We start from the raw sequence: 17,044 nt of genomic DNA, 5'->3' as shown, positions 1-17,044 counted from the left end.
ACAAGCCTTCAAAAATGTGACATTAACCTTTTATAAAACTATAAAACCTTAAAATTAACTTGATACCCAAGTAAACATTTAAGACTCTGAATTACCCCTAAAAAATACTAAAATTTCATAAATGCCCATGTGAACAATAACATGTGAACACTACCCATGAACAGTAACATAAATACCCATGGACAATAACTATGAATAGTAACCAATGGCTAGCAAATAAAAATATTAAAAACCCTAGAATACCCAAAAACAACTTAAAAAATCCTAGTAATGGATCCCAAAACTAAAATTAAAACATACAACCTTTGAAATTGAATAAAAATTAAAAATAAAAATAATATTGGCCTACATCATTCTCCCCTAGTTGGAGAAAACTCGTCATCAAGTTTTGAAATATGCTAAGATGAATTTAGCATCAAAACCACCTTCTTCAACCTTCTTCTTTGTTGGCTCAAAGAATATTTGCGGTAAAAAGAATAAGGAAAGGATCTTCATTTGTGTATTGAGGAAGCCATGTATTGAGGATCTTCATATCTTTGAACTCTCATTGAAAAACATGTAAGACACTCTAAACTCAATTTTTTCTGGTCTTTGAGGGGCGCTTTCTCGACATTATTCATTACTCCCTAAATCAAGGGCCACGATTTGCAGATTCTGAGTCGACCAAGATTCTACTACACCACTCTGATTCCAATGCTTTAAGTCTTCTAAATGTTTCACCTCTTTTGTCAAAGATCGGTTCACCCAAAAAAAGAATTCTTTATCATAAATCAAGCATCCTGCAAGATCTTGTGAGCATGCATCGAAGATTGGAGGTAAATCCCAATCTACAACTTGCTGATTTTCAATATAATCAAAATCAATATTATCATCTTTCAAATGGAAAACCTTAAAGTGATGTCCCCTACAAAGAGGTATTCTATCACTTTTCTCTTCAATCAACTCTTCCCACAAAGCACGAAGGTGAAAAGGGTTGTACTCGAGTTCTTCAAAATTATGCTCCCATTAATACCATCTTGCATCGAACCCATCCATGTAGTTTGACATGTTATCATTCCGCTCCCACTCTGAGTTGGATCCTGATTCACGACATTCTCCATAAAAACCCTCACGATTTGAATCTATTAATCCTTTTCGTCTAGCACGTTGTTGTTGGCCTCGCTTGCGCAACTATAGCTCTGTAATCCTCTCCATCAAGTTGTTGATTTCCTTGTGTAATTGGATAAGATCGGCATCCCTAGGGCTAAGACCTCCACGACCAGCCATCAGAATCTCGGTCCGCTCAGCCTGCACCCCCTTAGAATAAGAGAATAGTGAACGACCAAGAAGTGTACTTTTTTGATGAAGCCAAATTCCTTCATTCAGCAATCAACCTACACTCAATTTATGACCCGGCTGAACAACTCTTCCATATTATGAGAGAATACAAAGTACAATAACTCAATTAAACTAAACTTCATACTAAAAGAGTTGAGTTACAGTACTTTGCATTCTCCTTTTGAATGTCAATCCTACTTGGCTTAGAACACCTAAGAGTGGCTCTTCCCCCCAATTGACTCAGTGCACCTAAGATCAAATCATAGTTGTGGGAGTCGAGAGAGGGATCGATTCGGGATTCGCCGAACTGCCCTAAAATGGAAGCTCCCCCGAGTTAGGATCGGTGTCTATACAATGAATAAGACAAGGAGCAAGATCCTTAGGTTTATGGAAGCGAGATCTTATGTCAATAGGTTCAATGTTTTGACTAGCAGGAATCTAAGCTCCACTATACAAAAAAACTAAGTTGTAAATAGAGCTAGTACGAGTTCCCTTGGTCAAGGAATCGCGGTTTAAGTATGTCATATGACGGGGTCTTGTTCTAATATCGAGATTCTTAAAGTATAGAAATCAAGGTTCTCAGCTGATTGGCCTCGAGGTCCACAAGTGCCATTTACTAGGGATCCTTTATCAAGTGCCCCTCGCCCTTAACAATGGATTTATTTATTTTTGCGTGAATAACAACAGATTAATTATGGAGCTCTATAAGTCGGTCTTTCTTATGACCATTACATCTTCAGGCCCTAACACAAGTTTTCTATGCACCATTCCCTTTGAGTCCCCAGCAACCCAGAATCCTACCAATCAAAAATCGTCAAGTCTCCTCTACTTCCATTGTTTTTCAAAGGCTAGCTCTCCGAAGGGGCAAATGGACAAGATGACTACTCTCTCTCTCTCTCTCTCTCTCTCTCTCTCACTAATGTAAAAGAAGCTTTTTAAAGATTGAAATCAAAGCATATATTCTCATCTCACAACTGTAATCAGAATTACTACTCTAAAACAATAGGACATCATGAATATAAGATTTTAAATGATGAAACATATATTCTAACAACTAAGAGGGATGGCTTACACAATAGGACTTAATAAACAATGGGTCACCCTAGACTATGCCTAGTTTAAATTAAGAACTTAAAAATGGAACTTTGTACAATGTGCAAAAGGGACTGGATTTTAACATCATGGAACTTATGATTCGTAAATTATGGGAACTTCGAACAATGACAATCTCTAACCTGGTATCATCTGTTAATGAAAGTAGAATCCCACAAACATGGAACCCAAGATTTTAATGTACTAAAACCTTAGACCATGGTTGATGGGAGAGGGGATCTATTTCAAAATGGAACTGGATTCCACTGATGAGTCGATCGTGGTCCCCTTTTTTCAGGAACGAGATCCCAAAATAGAAAAAATGGGGTCCCTACAAGATCCTTTGTAGGAACCATGGGATCAAGGTTTCGAAGTGAGATCATCACCCTCCCAGAAGGTTCCCTTAACTATGGAACAAATATTTCGACAACTGCCTTTGAACCATGCTTTGATGCCACTTGACGCAGGAAGGAAAGGTAGTAAATTGAATCCATCCTTTTCCTGAACCTTAAATAAGTCATCGACAATAATGGAGAAAGACTATGGCTGTAAATCAAGTCAAGAGAAGAACTTTCTTCTTTCATAAAATAAAATTCATTCCAGATAACACAAGCCTTCCAAAATGTGACATCCAACCTTTTAAAAGACCATAAAACCCCAAAATTAACTTGATACCCAAGTAAATATTTATGACACTAAAATACCCCTAAACAATAGTAATATTCCAAAAATACTTGTATGAACATTAACACGTGAATATTTCAAAAACAAAAACAGTAAATTCAAATATAAAACCCTAAAAATAGATTCTAAAACTAAAATTCAAATATACATCCTTTGAAATTGAATCAAAATTAAATTAAAAATAATATTGGCCTTCATCATTGGAGCTCGTTTTAGATACCTTAAAATTCTACGAACAACATCCCAATGAGGAATCCTCGGAGTATGCATAAATTGACTCACAACACTTACTGCAAAAGCAATATCAGTTCTCATCATGGTCAAATAAATCAGCATGTCTACCAGTCTTCTATACCTTCTTAGATCCTCAAACAACTCCCCTTTATCAGGTAATAACTCCCTTGATCAGGCAATAATCAAACACCCAACATTCCAATTTCTGCCAACAAATCAGTCACATCTTTTTAAGACAAACTAATGCCATAGTTTGATCGGGGCTACTTTTCAAGTCCCAAAAAATAGCTCGATTGACCTAAATCCTTGATCTAAACGTATTATTTTACATGTCTCTTCAAATGATTGCTTGCGCCAGTACCAACAATATCAACACAAACAACTTAAAGAATTATTCTAAAGTCATGTTTGACAATAACCATTGACAGATCTACATGACTACACCGAAATCCATATGTAATAACAATTTCACGAAATTTTTCAAACAACACACGTAGGGACTATTTCAGGTCATAAATGGTTTTCTTCAACTTACACACCTTATCTAACTCCCCCTGAGCAACAAACCTAGGTGGTTGCTCAGTGTACACTTCTTGTAAATCACCATGAAGAAAAGCATTCTTGACATCAAGTTGCCACAACAGATATCCCTTGTTGGCAGCAAGGGATATAACCACTCGAATTGGTTTAAGTTTAGCAATAGGGGCAAATGTTTCAGAGTAGTCAATGTTAAATGTTGGTGTACCGTCTGTGGCTACCAATCTTGGTTTTAATCTTTCTACGGTGTATCAAGTTGATATTTGACTACATAAACCCATCGACGCCTGACAGCCTTTTTTCCAACTGGTAACTCAGTGAGTTCCCATGTATCATTTGAATGAAGCACATCCACCTCCTCCATTTCTCTCTTCCACCCAATACGATAAAGTGTTCCATGATAGGTCTTAGGAATACAAATAGATGAAATGACTAAAGTAAACTTTGATGTGATGGAGACAAATATGTAAAAGTAACAAAATGTGCAATCGGATGTTGAGTGCAAGACTTGATACCTTTACGGATGGCAATAAGTACATCATCATCACAAGACGGAAGTGGATTAGTCGACAAAGATGATAATTGAGTGACTAGCTAGTTGGTGGGGAACGTTTTTGCATTTTTCTTCTAGTATAAACATTTATGGATTGCTTATGAGAAACAACATGACATGTAGATGTACTAGACTTAGGGGCCGTTTGGGTATGCAGAAATCTATTACGTGACAATAGATTACAAGGAAATATGACATTTACATTGTTTTGGTACACTTTAATAGCAAGGAAATTGAAAGAGATTACCCAATATTACCCTAGATTTCCCCAAAAATCACGAAATTCATTACGCGTGATTACCCTAGATTTCTCCAAAAATCATGAAATCCATTACGCGTGTTGAAAGGTGAAAAATCAATTACGAGGTTGACGGGTAATCTTTGGAAATCTTTCGCGTGCGTCTCTCTGCCTTATCCCTGCTTAAAAAAACATTTCCCTGTCGCAAGTACAGGTTGTATTGTATAATTATTAAGCTAAGTAGAAAGTGAAAGTAGGGAATATGAAAAGGGGAATTTATATTGATTTGAACAGATGTACGAAGACAATTTTCTATTGCAATCATAATAAAAAATTTCTATATCCCTCTATCCCCAATTGGGGTTATAGCCTTCATCTGACTCTCATATAAAAACAAAAAATTTTAATAATTGGTAAGTGAAAGTAAGGGAAAATCTAAACTGATTTCAATAGTTGTAGAACTTGATGAAGGAAAATTATCTACTGCAATCATAATAAAAAAATTTCCACATCCCTCTATCCCCAATTTGGGTTGTAGCCCACCATGAGCTCTCGTATAAAAACAAAAATAATAAAAATAATAATTGGCAATCGATGAGAAATTATACAACACAATCATAATAAAACATTTCACACAACATAATCCTCATAAGCGAATAGTAAAAGCTCAACTGAAATAAGATTACCTCTTTAGTCTCCTCCAATACTTCAAAATTTTCTACTACAATTACCAAACCTTCTAGTTTACTAATCAAACTTCTTCCCATTTTTTAACTTGTACCATAAAGATTTTGATTTTGGTATCATAAATTTATTGCTTATTTGAAATTATATATAGAGAGATATTTGAAAGACTTCTATAAAAAATAAATAAAAATAAGGCTTATCACAATAAAATCATGTTATTCCAATCATATTATTTCAATGACTTATCATGTTGAAACCAAAGTCTAATCATGTTAGCCAAACATAGCCATATTTTTCATATTTGGATGGTCATGCATTTCTCATATCTCTTCCAGACATAGCCAAACAGTAGCAATGTATTTCCTAAGTTGCATCTAAATACTACCCAAACAGTGACAATCCATTTGCAGGTAATGTATTGCACCGGTAATATATTTCACGGACAATATATTTCCAGGTATCCAAGCGACCCCTTAGAGGAGACGGGTAACTGGGGAGGAGAAGTAGTATCAATAGGAATAGGAAGAGGAATCATTAAAGGCAACGACTTTTAGACTTCTTCAAAAGCAGGATAAGAAATATTTGCATCAAGCACACGACTCTTCCGAGAAATAAGGAATATTTTCAAAACAACTTAAATCAACAGAAACAAATTTCCTTCATAAACCAGGATGTACCAAGAAAGACCCAGTGATTTAGCTTATCATTACCAATACCGGACATATGAACAAAGCAAACACATCAAACTCTCAAGGAGGAACAACAAACAGTGAAGCATCAACAAAGAGAAGTGAGCGTGGTGTTTTCCCATTTAAGACAGAGGAAGGCATACGGTTAATTACATAGCATGAGGTCAGCAAGGCATCTCCCCAAAAAACCTTTAGGACAAGTATATTAATGAGCAAAGAATGGGCTACTTCAAGTAATGTTGATTTTTCCTTTCAGTAACCCCATTCTGTTGAGTATGCGCACAAGATGTTTGGTGTAAAATCCCATTTTGAGCAAAATAATTCTGAAATTTTCTAGAAAGATACTTTTTAGCATTATCATAATGTAAAAAACATACAGCTCAATGTCTTGCATCTTGTACAGGTAATTAACATTTTTACAAACTCAAACATCTTTTTTTTTTTTTGATAAATACAAGCTCCAACATCTATTCAAATTATTGATGCTTTATTTAATTGGAATCTTTCTCAATCTGCCTTATAGAGGAAAATTTTTTAATCATAAATGTTTGATTACCTTCAACCTTGTGGATTGTCTTCTGAAAGACACACAAGCAGCAAGATGATTAAGGTAGAACTCATGGATTCTCTTGCATTTATAATCTCTTTAATCTTGGCAAAAGAATAATTACAAAAGCAGGATCCAAAACTTGTATTCTGGAAATTGCAAAGAATTTGACCTAAAGAAATTGTAAGAACATCTTTGGTTTAGATTATGACTCAGTGAAATGAATTCATTGGCCATCAGAATATTATCTGAAATAAGTCTCCCCTTCAAAAATGTTGCCTATCTAGAATCGATAAGCGAACCCAAAACCTCCCTCAAGCGAAGAAATGATTTTGCTAATGATCTTATACAGAACATTACATAAACCAATTGGTCTAAACTCTTTCAAAACACTTGGGGAATTAACTTTAGGGATGAGGCAAATGAAGATAGAATTGACTTGTTTGAGATATTTATCTCTCCTAAAGAAGTTCTTCAAGGCTACAAAGAGGTCTTTTTTTATCATTTCCGAACTGCATTTATAGAAATTAATGGTAAAACTATTCAGACTTGGAGCACTCTCACTTTTCATGTCCCATATACAAGCCTTTATCTCTTCCAAAGAAACCTCATCAACAAGCTGCATCTATTGATTCGAATTAAGCAGTGTAAATTGTAAGAAAAGATCAACTAGATGGGCAACATAAGATTCTAAAGCTATTAAGGAACCATCTATCTCCTTTTCTTTCCTTTGGGTAGGTCAATAGAGATAGTTAGTAGAGAGAGGGTTAAAATCCAACACCTCTCTCATTGCAAATAGAATGTCGCTGTTAAGCCATAAGGTTTGGCAGACAAGTACCATATATCATCATTGATGGAGGTTTTTAGTTTTTAGATACAAAACATGCCTAAAAAAATGTCCACGATGTTGGGATTTGTGGTTTTTAAAGCCCATGTGAGAATGTAAATAAACAAATTATAATGGATTGTACACTTCAGTCGGAGTAATGTGTGTTGGTTGACTAACCTAGGTTTGGGCGGTCTATGGCCCTAGTCATATCCAAAACCCTTACCACTGGGCATATGGCACTATTGAAGAGGATTTTCAAATGGTCATCCCTTGTTGAAGTCAGAGATATGCTTAGGGATGGTTTGTAAGCGATGAGAGCATTGTCGCTCCTGTGTGTGGAGCAGGCTTGTGAGAGCAAGGCTTAAATCCTCTATAAACTTCCGCACGATATGCACACATAACAGCTTTGCATTCTGGAAAGCAACCCGCGAAGGGATAAGTGTGTATGTGCTTAGAGAGAGTCTCCTTGCACTATAGTGATCAGTGTGTCACTTACTCTTATAGGGGAAACCTGTAATCCACATTACAGGACAATAGTTTTACCATTTATTGACCAGCTTTGACAAGTCAATCATAACCCCTACATGAGAGTGTGGGTCATGGGTCTCATTGGGTTTGTTTGAGAAGATAGACGAGAATCACGATTACTGTGTCGGGTGGAATGCCCTGATAATCACTTTTCAAATGGCGTTTTTGAAATTTCTTGAATTGTGGAGGAGCCAGGAAGAACACGGTGGAGCTTTTGGATCCAGCCCCACACATGCACCACACACACATGTATGGGACGTGGTGCTTATGGGCCCCACGTCACACAGAGGTGGAACACTCCCATCCTCTCTTCTTGAAATTCTTTTAAAATAAAAGAAGTTTTTTTTTTCAAAGGCTATTTTGAGGAAATCTTTGAAAAGATTTGTTGGCCATATTTTGTGGAAGTAGAGAATATTTGGTATTTGGACAATATTATTTCAATATTTTGATTTTAACCAAATCTTTTTTACTTTGAATTCCTACAATCTTTTGTAAGAGTAAAGGAAACTCTCGTCAAAATAGAAGATGAGTTTTGATTAATCTTGTCCTAGGTTGGCTAGAAGTGGATGTGAATCAAAGATTCAAGGGATAAAGTTCCTAGTTCCTTTTTAAATCATGATGGTTGATTTTTGGGATGGATGGCTCGGAGTTGTCTCTCACCTTACAAATTACCTAAGAGTCCTATGGCCAAGATGAATTCCAAATTAGATAGACATACCAAGACCCTCCCCCCCCAACCAATTCTGACCACCTGAATTTTCTCAACCTCTCGTTCTCCATCTCTCTCATCCACATCATTCTCTATCTCTCTATATGTCTCTCTCTCTCTTCCCTCTCTGGTCTCTAAGGGGTGATACGTCCACTCACAGGAAGAAGAGAGGGGCACGCCCAGCCTACTTTATAAAAAAGGAGGTGCCATTTGTGGCATACCCTAGAAAAATTCTAAGGTATAGGAAAACCTTATGCTTGTTTTTTGGTCTCAAACCTTAGATCTGGAAAAGGAATTGCCTAAGGAGCTTCCCGACTCAAAAAATTCAGCAGGGCCATTAGGATCAGAGTGCTTTATTAATCAGTGAATCGGGGGTGGGGTGTATCGAGTCTTAAGGGGGTGAACCTAGGCAAAGTCAAGTAAGTCTTCCTGGCTGTTCTTAGTTTATTTCCAATCATTATTGCCCAATTTATTGCAAATTCCAGGAGCATTATTTACATTAGAATTCATAGGTAAAGTTTGTATCAGCCCTTGGATTGAGTCATATTTATTTGGCAGTAAAAAGAAAGATCCTAGGTTATATTTAAGGTTGTGTTTATTACATAGTATTGTTTTATAGTACCTGTAACTATAACTCAGATATATTAATAAAAGAAGAGAGAGAACTTTTGATTTGGACCGTATATTTTTTTTTTTTCCTTTCATGTCAAAACTGAATCCTTTAGTAAGTTCAGTCAAAACCAGAAAAAGGTCAATAGTAGTAAAGAAAGGTCATCATATGGTTTAGAAGGTAGCAAATATTGGGATTTGATTTGATATGCAACTAAAAAAGCATTCACAAGTGGTTTATCTCTAACATCTAAATGTCAATAAACAATACATACCAAGAACTCTGTAATTCCAAAAGATAGTTGCAAATTGTGCACTTCATCTTTCCACCAATCACTTTTTCCTAGACAAAGCGAATTCAAAAATCTTCAAATACATAAGTTTACAAACACAAAAAAAGTTCAGAAATATGAAGTCCAAGAATCAAACTTATATTATTCAGAAAAGTCAAATATTACCATGTGTCTCAAGCTCAAAATAGTACTCCATGCAGTAAGACTTCATACCATACTTTACATCACATTTGACCTTATATAGGTTCTTTGGAGCAAGTACAAGCTCTGCACCCTTACCCTACCATCAAGAGAGAAGCAATCAAAAGCTGCCTGTAATAGCTGTTCAATCACATGAGATAAGCTTCACAAGGGATGGCACCAAGCTGATATGCATAAATGATGGTGTAGAATCACAGTAAAATATAATAATAATAACAATAACAACAGCAATAACAACAATTATAACAACAATAAGTAGAGAATCAAGAAATATAAACAAAAGAAAATCACTTTAAGATTTCAAACGAAATTAGAGTGTATTAAATCCAAAAAACAGCTATCAACAAAGAGTATCACTTAGCAAAGGAATTGTGCTTGGGCTTGAATAGTTAGCAATTGACATTAGCAATGCTTCATCTCACATCGGATTCCTACAACTGAACTAACCATAGAAAAGAGTATCACTTAGCAAGTTAATATCAATACATTTGAACATGTGAAATCAATTATAGGAGAATGTAGACAAAGCATGTGAACCTATGACTCTCTGGTGGAGTAGCTAGCTATCAAAATATACATCATTAAAAATGGAATAGAAATTAAAAATAAGTATAATTTTTCCCTCCATCATTTGTCTGGTACAGAAACACTAACACAGAAATGGACAACAGAGGTACCTACCATATGGAATTCCCTGAAAGGAGACTACAACATCATGTAAAGAAAATACAGCGCAATTGTATAAAACAATCAAAATGATTGATCCTCCCCGCCCCCTCCCCCCCAAAAAAAAAAAGTTATTATAAAGCGAGTATCCCAAAACAAAAGTTATTATAAAGCGAGCATTGAAGTCCAGTTAAGGGAACTTGAGCCACAAAAAGTAGGAAATAACAAAGGATGTAGGATGAAACATGTGTGGCATACCATGTCAGATCAACATGAATACTCCACCCAATTAAGTTTCTATGTAAGGTAGCTAACTAGTCAGGAACAATTAGCATACCACCAAATTCTTTGAACCATCGAGAAGCCACAACCGACATGGAGCCTCTATTTCAGATATAAACCTGCATTGTTTCAAAACTAGACAATTAGTTTTTCCTCTCTCCAATCATCCCACAACACTATAGATTATTGACAGAAGAGCACCACACCTTTCCCATCCAGAGGCAAGAGTGAAATCATCAAACCCCTCAAGCTGCGAAAGAAGGAAGATCATTAGTCCACATTAATGCACAAGTTCTGAAAAAAACACCATATAAACAGCATACTAAGCATGTGTAGTGCAAAGACAAACAAATATTTTAAGAACGAACCAGCCAAATGGTTAATGAAGAAGAAAGCGCTGGAATCCCGCCTATTCCAGCTTTAAATATTATGCTAGATCATTGCATTGTCTATTAGAAAATTGATGATGATATGCAGAGAGATATGCAAAACTAAAATAGGGTCTGAACAAGGAAAATGAAACAACCATTTAAAAATTATGAGACTAAAAAATATGAGGTTCTACCCTAATAATCGTAATATGAAAAGATAATTGATACCGGGAAACATAAGGTTCTCTCCTAAAAACAGCAAACTTCAAATAACTTTGCCCTGATCATGTCTATCATCAAAGACTTAGAGTTGGATAGTTTGCATATGGTCGTAAATGCAGCATACTTTACACCAGAATGCCAAACATTTGATAACTTCCATTCCAAAATGATTGAGAAACTACAACACTCATAAAGTACGGCACAACCATAACTAAGTCATCCTCGATTCCTAGGGCACCACACATTCTTCACAGCCCATAAATTGGTCTAGCAACTCACGCTTGATACCAGCAATGCCTCCAACAGACTTTTATAGATCAAAATATGGCACTCCAAAAAGAAAAAGGTAAACGGAAGAAAAATAATTTTGAGAATTTTATCAAACAAAGGTTAGAAAACTAACTAAACAAACCGATACAGTTAGGCCTCACAAAAGAAACGAAAATGATTTTTTTGGTTTTTTTGGAACAATAAAATTAAAGGATACATAGGAAAAAGAGGGATGGTCTAAGAAGTGGGTTATGTTAGGTCTGTAGCAAGCATGAAACTTTGCCATATCTTATCATGAATCATGAACCTATGCTATCATGAAGACAAAGAGACAGGTTCTAGTTACATGAAGAATTAGAAGCCCAGTTTTGAAGTATACAAAACTCATTCGATAGACAATATGCCAAAATGTTCGTACTTTTACACGACAAATTGCATAGCTCAATTCCGATCAACGCATATTGTAGGCAACAGTTGCACTGTATACACTTGGGGAAATTCAATGGATGCAATAAAACTAGATTGATCACATTCTAAATTTAAAAACTAGACTATCACATTCTAAATTTTAATTATCGAACAGAAAAGCAAATGACAGAACAGGAAGGATCTGGATATATAGTTAATTCCCAAATTCAACAATCGAATAGAAATAGAAAAAATCTGTAATTCTTAAAAAGCACAAACAGAGATCCCAATCCTAAGTCTATGATAAATTGATAGTTTAAGAACAAGTTCCATATGAACAACTCAAAAATAAAACAATCACAAACTCAATGTAATAAAATTTCAACCTAAAAATAAAACAATCACAAACACAATGTAATAAAATTTCAGGACTGTTCCATATTAAACGACCTAAAACCGTGAAATCAACCATACACTCCCTGTAATTGAATTTCTTTTCTTTTCTTTTTAACACTATATCTGTAATTGCATTTCCAAACCAATTCCAAATAATGAGATTAACCGAATAAAAGGCATGCATCTTCATCATCATCATAATATCAACTGAATTAATGGAGGGAAAAGCTACCTCTTCAAGGCCTGGATCTCCATCATTTTCGTCCATCTTGATTGGAGACGCCATGGAAGCTCAGAGCTCTGACTTTAACGGTAGAGAAAGAGACAGATCTTCGATAGGTTTAAGGTTCAAACCCGGGCTCAGCCACCAAAAAGAAAAAGAAGACGAATAATTATTAGGAAAATGGTTTGACAGGGCTCCAACCCATTTATCAAAGTAAGTAGAGCTTCATCACCCCCATGATTCATCAAAAATTACAATTCAAGCATCGAATAACTGATCATCAGGGCTTCAACATATTAGTTGTAAAAAAAATTTAGATTTTAAGCTCTAAAATCATATATATTGTAATAAATTATCTAAGACGTCCATTTTACCTTAAAATTAACGTTTATAGATCCCTGTACCTTTTTTAAGTTTCAAATTCTACTGTCGGTATTGGAAATTGATTTAGATCTATCATACATATTTCTATTGCAAAAAATACTCTTCAGGTAAGAATTTGAAGCTACTGCAAAAAATACTCTTCAGGTAAAAATTTGACGTGAGGCTTTATTTTATTTTCATAAAGACTAGACCTATAGAAACTTCATCCTAATTACTATTGAGTGAGTATATATGTTCCTGCTGAAAGCATAACTGTCCATCTACTCCTTCAGGCAGAAAGCCTATTTGGGAGGATTTTTTAGTACATAAAATTTTGAAAGCAACCCAAGAATTACTACATGATTATTTCAATAAAATAAAATAATGGTTAGATCTCGACTTCAAAAAAATTGGACAATCTTAGTTTAATCTTGAGGCATCATTCTTTTCAAGCGCTTAGAAAATGGCATTTGGAAGTTTTCATTTTATCAGGTTAGCCTATATGTTGATGATGTACTACCCCAAATTTTGGTATCCTAAATAACTACTAAATTAGATTTTACAAGAAGTAAATACAGTGCGGTCTCGCATGAGCATAAAATCTTTTGGCTTATGTTTTTGTTAGACGTTCATTGTATTTTTTTTTTTTAATGTTATCCGAACGTTCATTAGTGAAAAGGAGTACAAGGAGATGTGCAAACAAAGAAGGGTGTGGTCTCTATAACCTTAAACAATCCAATTAAGATGTACTTATTTCCAAATTTTATCATAATATATAATTTTGGGGTAAAATATTCTTAGGATTATCTGAATATCCATTTTCATATCTAATTATAAAATTTTAAACTCCAAAAATGGTTAAAATCAAGTACATCTATAAAAGCATATGAAAATATTGAAAATAGATAGTCTAGATAATATGCTGTAAGATGCACTAATTCTAGGACAATCTTTTTGTTTTTTCATATTTATACATCTCGATATCGAGATGAGCAATTAAAGGTTTTTTCCTTTTTCGATAGATTTTTGAGTTGCATCTTTAATTTTACATTTTAAAAATGCAACCTTATATAAAAAATTTTCAAAGAAAGAAAGGGAGGTGAGTAAAAAGGAAGGAAAGTAATATTATCATGTTACTGTGTTTATTGTCCAGTGTGTCACCGGCAGCGTTTGGTGCATGGCCCATCTTATGAGAGCATCCCTTGTTCCCAATTTGGACGGTGGGGATTGAATATCCACCATAGTACTTTTCTGCTACCCATAGTTAGGTATGGACGGTGGATGCCACATTGGTGTACCCTGTCCTCACACAACAAATCGTGGAAACTTGGCTTGACGGCTTCCTAAAAGAATATCAAAAGATGTTTTTGCAGAAGCCGGGTCTTTCATCTTGCAGCTTCTACAAGCTTGCAACAAACACGGGAGATATTTTGGCAGTCTCTCATTACCTAGAATTTCTACCAAAACAAACACGCTCTACGTGATTTATGGAATTACATGGGATAGCATATCATACACATTGTTTGTGTAGTTTTTCAGTTGACAGTTGACAAGCCCAAATGCATTGAGATATCTCATCTACACTCTCAATGATGATGGATGGTGAATTGCTAGTGCATGTAGCATATCTGAAATAGGAAACACCTTATATTTCAATATTATATAGCATTTTTTTTTTAAATGTTAGCAGTAATTTCATTAATATAAGAGAGCAAAGGTCCATAAATACAATAGTAAAAGAGGAAGAAATAGATACAAAGAGTATTCCCTATATTTAGGGATCATTAGCCAAGCCACCAAACATATCATAACTCTAACCTCGAAGGTTCCACACCTCCTAATGCCTATAATCCTGCTAATCCAGTAATCCACAGTAGACACATCCATATAAACCCTATACAAACCTCCAAACTTCACTCCAGTCTACCCACTATGACATCATAATAATCCAACATCCCATAAGCAATCACCTCACGGGCTCGTTTGGAGTTTTGTACAACCGACCAAATAGAAGCACTATGAAAAAATAACATAAAACCATAGCGGCACACAAGTGAGTGGTAGCACACAACCAACGACCGAAAAATAAGATTTACAAGATAGATCAAATCAGAAGGGAGTAAGGTGGAACTCTCTCTCTCAACTGAAAAAGGGAACCCAAGAGGGGATTAAAGATGAAGTAGAACAAGAGTTATGTAAGGAAGAACAAAAAGAAGGAGAGTATAGAGCGCAAAAACTAGGACCAACTTGGATAAAAGAGCTAAAAGGAAGACAATTGAGGTCTACCTATAAAATAGGATCACAGAGGTAGCTGGAAAAAAAGGCTAGAGAGAGAGAGTGATAAAGAGGGAAAGAGAGAATGTGATAAAGAGAGAGAGAGAGATAAATAGATGGAGAAAAGGAAACAAAGTAGAATAAAAAGGTAATGAAGTTAAGCAAAAGGAGAAAGGGAAGAGAGAGTGTTGTATTTTGGGTTTAGAAAATACCTTGTCCTATTTCAAATAATAACTCTCTTGTTCCATAGTGTATTGATAAGTCTAGAGCCTTGGAAATTGTGTTTTTTGTCTTATATGTGTAGAGAGATGAGTGTAGGGTTATCCCACATTAAACATGTGCAAAAAAGAAGCATTATTTAAGTATGAGAATATCATAGCCACTTGTGCTTTAAAAACTGAAGGAAGATAAGGCCTACATGAAGCATGCGATGAATGAGTGCACACTTGCATGTGTGAGGGCACAAAGGGTACACATGCTTGCATTGGCACCCCTCGCTTGAGCATGTATGCGAGTCGAGCTCGTGGCCCGTGTAACTTTCTACCGCCACATACAAAGCCTCATGTAGACTGGTATTTATAGTTTTTCCAGTACAATGAGGTTCAGTAATTTGGTGTACTTCGATGAATAGTGCCCCAATGTTGAAAACACTTGTAGTGTGTCCTCTGGACGATCGGTGTGCATCAGTAAATGTGCCCATTAAAATTTCAAGATATATAAATTCTAAGTTGAAAATCAACTTGAGAGTAAAATTAAGATTGTGGTGAGTGACTGGGTTGGAGATTATTTATCAAATGAATTTTCTACTTTTTGTGAAAACAATGGGATCATCCACTAAGTCATCGCTCCTTTCACCCTCAATGAGTGAATCTTTGCTTTTTGTATGTTTTATTCTCAACTGAATTCCATAAGATAGTAGAGAAAACACATTATGAGCTCCAATTCAGTAACAAAGCTAAAAAGAAATAAATTGGGACCCCAAACTTTTAGATGTGTTTTTTGTTTGGTATGCACAAAATAGTAAGGCATGCCATTTTCTAGAACTAAGTTTTATGCAATAATCAAATTCAGAGATTCATAATTCTTTGAGAACTTAACTCATAAAAGTGAACCAGCATGTGATGATTCTCTTCCAAGAAGAGATGAACCATAAACTTGTAATGAACATGTTGAAGAGGTTGTAGAACTGAGAAGATGTAAGAGAGCAAGAAAGGATCCATCATGTAATTTTGGGCCTGATTTTTATATCCACTAAGTGAAGGCTAAACAAAGAAGCGCTGCGTGAAATATTCATGGCTTTAATTGAGAAGGAACCTTCATCTTTAAGCGAAGCGCTAGGTCTAATGATGTTCTCTTTTTGGATAGAGACTATTGAAAGTGAGATGGATTCAATTCTTGCTAATAATACGTGGAAGTTAGTAGAATTGCCACTCTGTTATAAACCGATTAAATGTAAATAAATTTTCAAAAGAGAAAGGAATACTAATGGGTCCATTAACAAGTATAAGGCCACGATAGTTGCCAAATATTTCAAACAAAAGGAATATATAAAGACTATTTTGACACTTATGCACAGGTTGCTATAATATCTACTATGCGTGTACTACTTGCTCTTGCCTTTGTTAACCTTATAATTATTCACCAAATGGATGTAAAAACTGTATTTTTAAATGATGAATTAGACGAAAAAATTTATATGGAATAACCAAGAGAGTTTATTATGCTGGGCCAGAAACATAAAGTGTGTAACTTAGTCAAATCATTGTATTGACTGAAACAAGGTCCAAAGCAATGACATAAGAAATTCGATAATATAACATTG

At 35.2% G+C, this 17,044-nt stretch overlaps 1 protein-coding gene across 7 annotated transcripts in view; it reads right to left on the bottom strand.

The window, feature by feature from the left end:
- LOC18437128 (Rab3 GTPase-activating protein catalytic protein) overlaps positions 1-13,173 on the bottom strand; it is a 52,183-nt gene extending 39,010 nt beyond the window's left edge. For 4 of the 7 annotated variants that reach the window (XR_016060636.1, XR_016060634.1, XR_016060637.1 and 1 more), the window contains exons 1-5: positions 12,595-13,172; positions 10,902-10,945; positions 10,751-10,814; positions 9,712-9,826; positions 9,529-9,596 (exon numbers count right to left, since the gene is read on the bottom strand). Coding sequence is in view for 3 of the 7 variants with exons in the window: in XM_088873661.1 (XP_088729787.1) it covers positions 9,529-9,596; positions 9,712-9,826; positions 10,751-10,814; positions 10,902-10,945; positions 12,595-12,648 (345 nt within the window). In the remaining 4 variants the exon portion in view is untranslated. Of the gene's footprint in view, positions 1-9,528; positions 9,597-9,711; positions 9,827-10,671; positions 10,815-10,901; positions 10,946-12,594 lie in introns of all 7 variants that reach the window. The other 3 variants (XM_020669000.2, XM_088873660.1, XM_020669002.2) reach the window with 3 other exon arrangements.
- Between the last annotated feature and the right edge of the window lie 3,871 nt (positions 13,174-17,044).

Source organism: Amborella trichopoda, chromosome 8 (genome assembly GCF_054954075.1).
Source record: "Amborella trichopoda isolate Santa Cruz 75 chromosome 8, AtrichopodaSantaCruz75HAP2 v2.0, whole genome shotgun sequence".
In the NCBI taxonomy this organism is placed as follows: Eukaryota; Viridiplantae; Streptophyta; class Magnoliopsida; order Amborellales; family Amborellaceae; genus Amborella; species Amborella trichopoda.
This window is presented reverse-complemented; position numbering and strand designations above follow the sequence as displayed.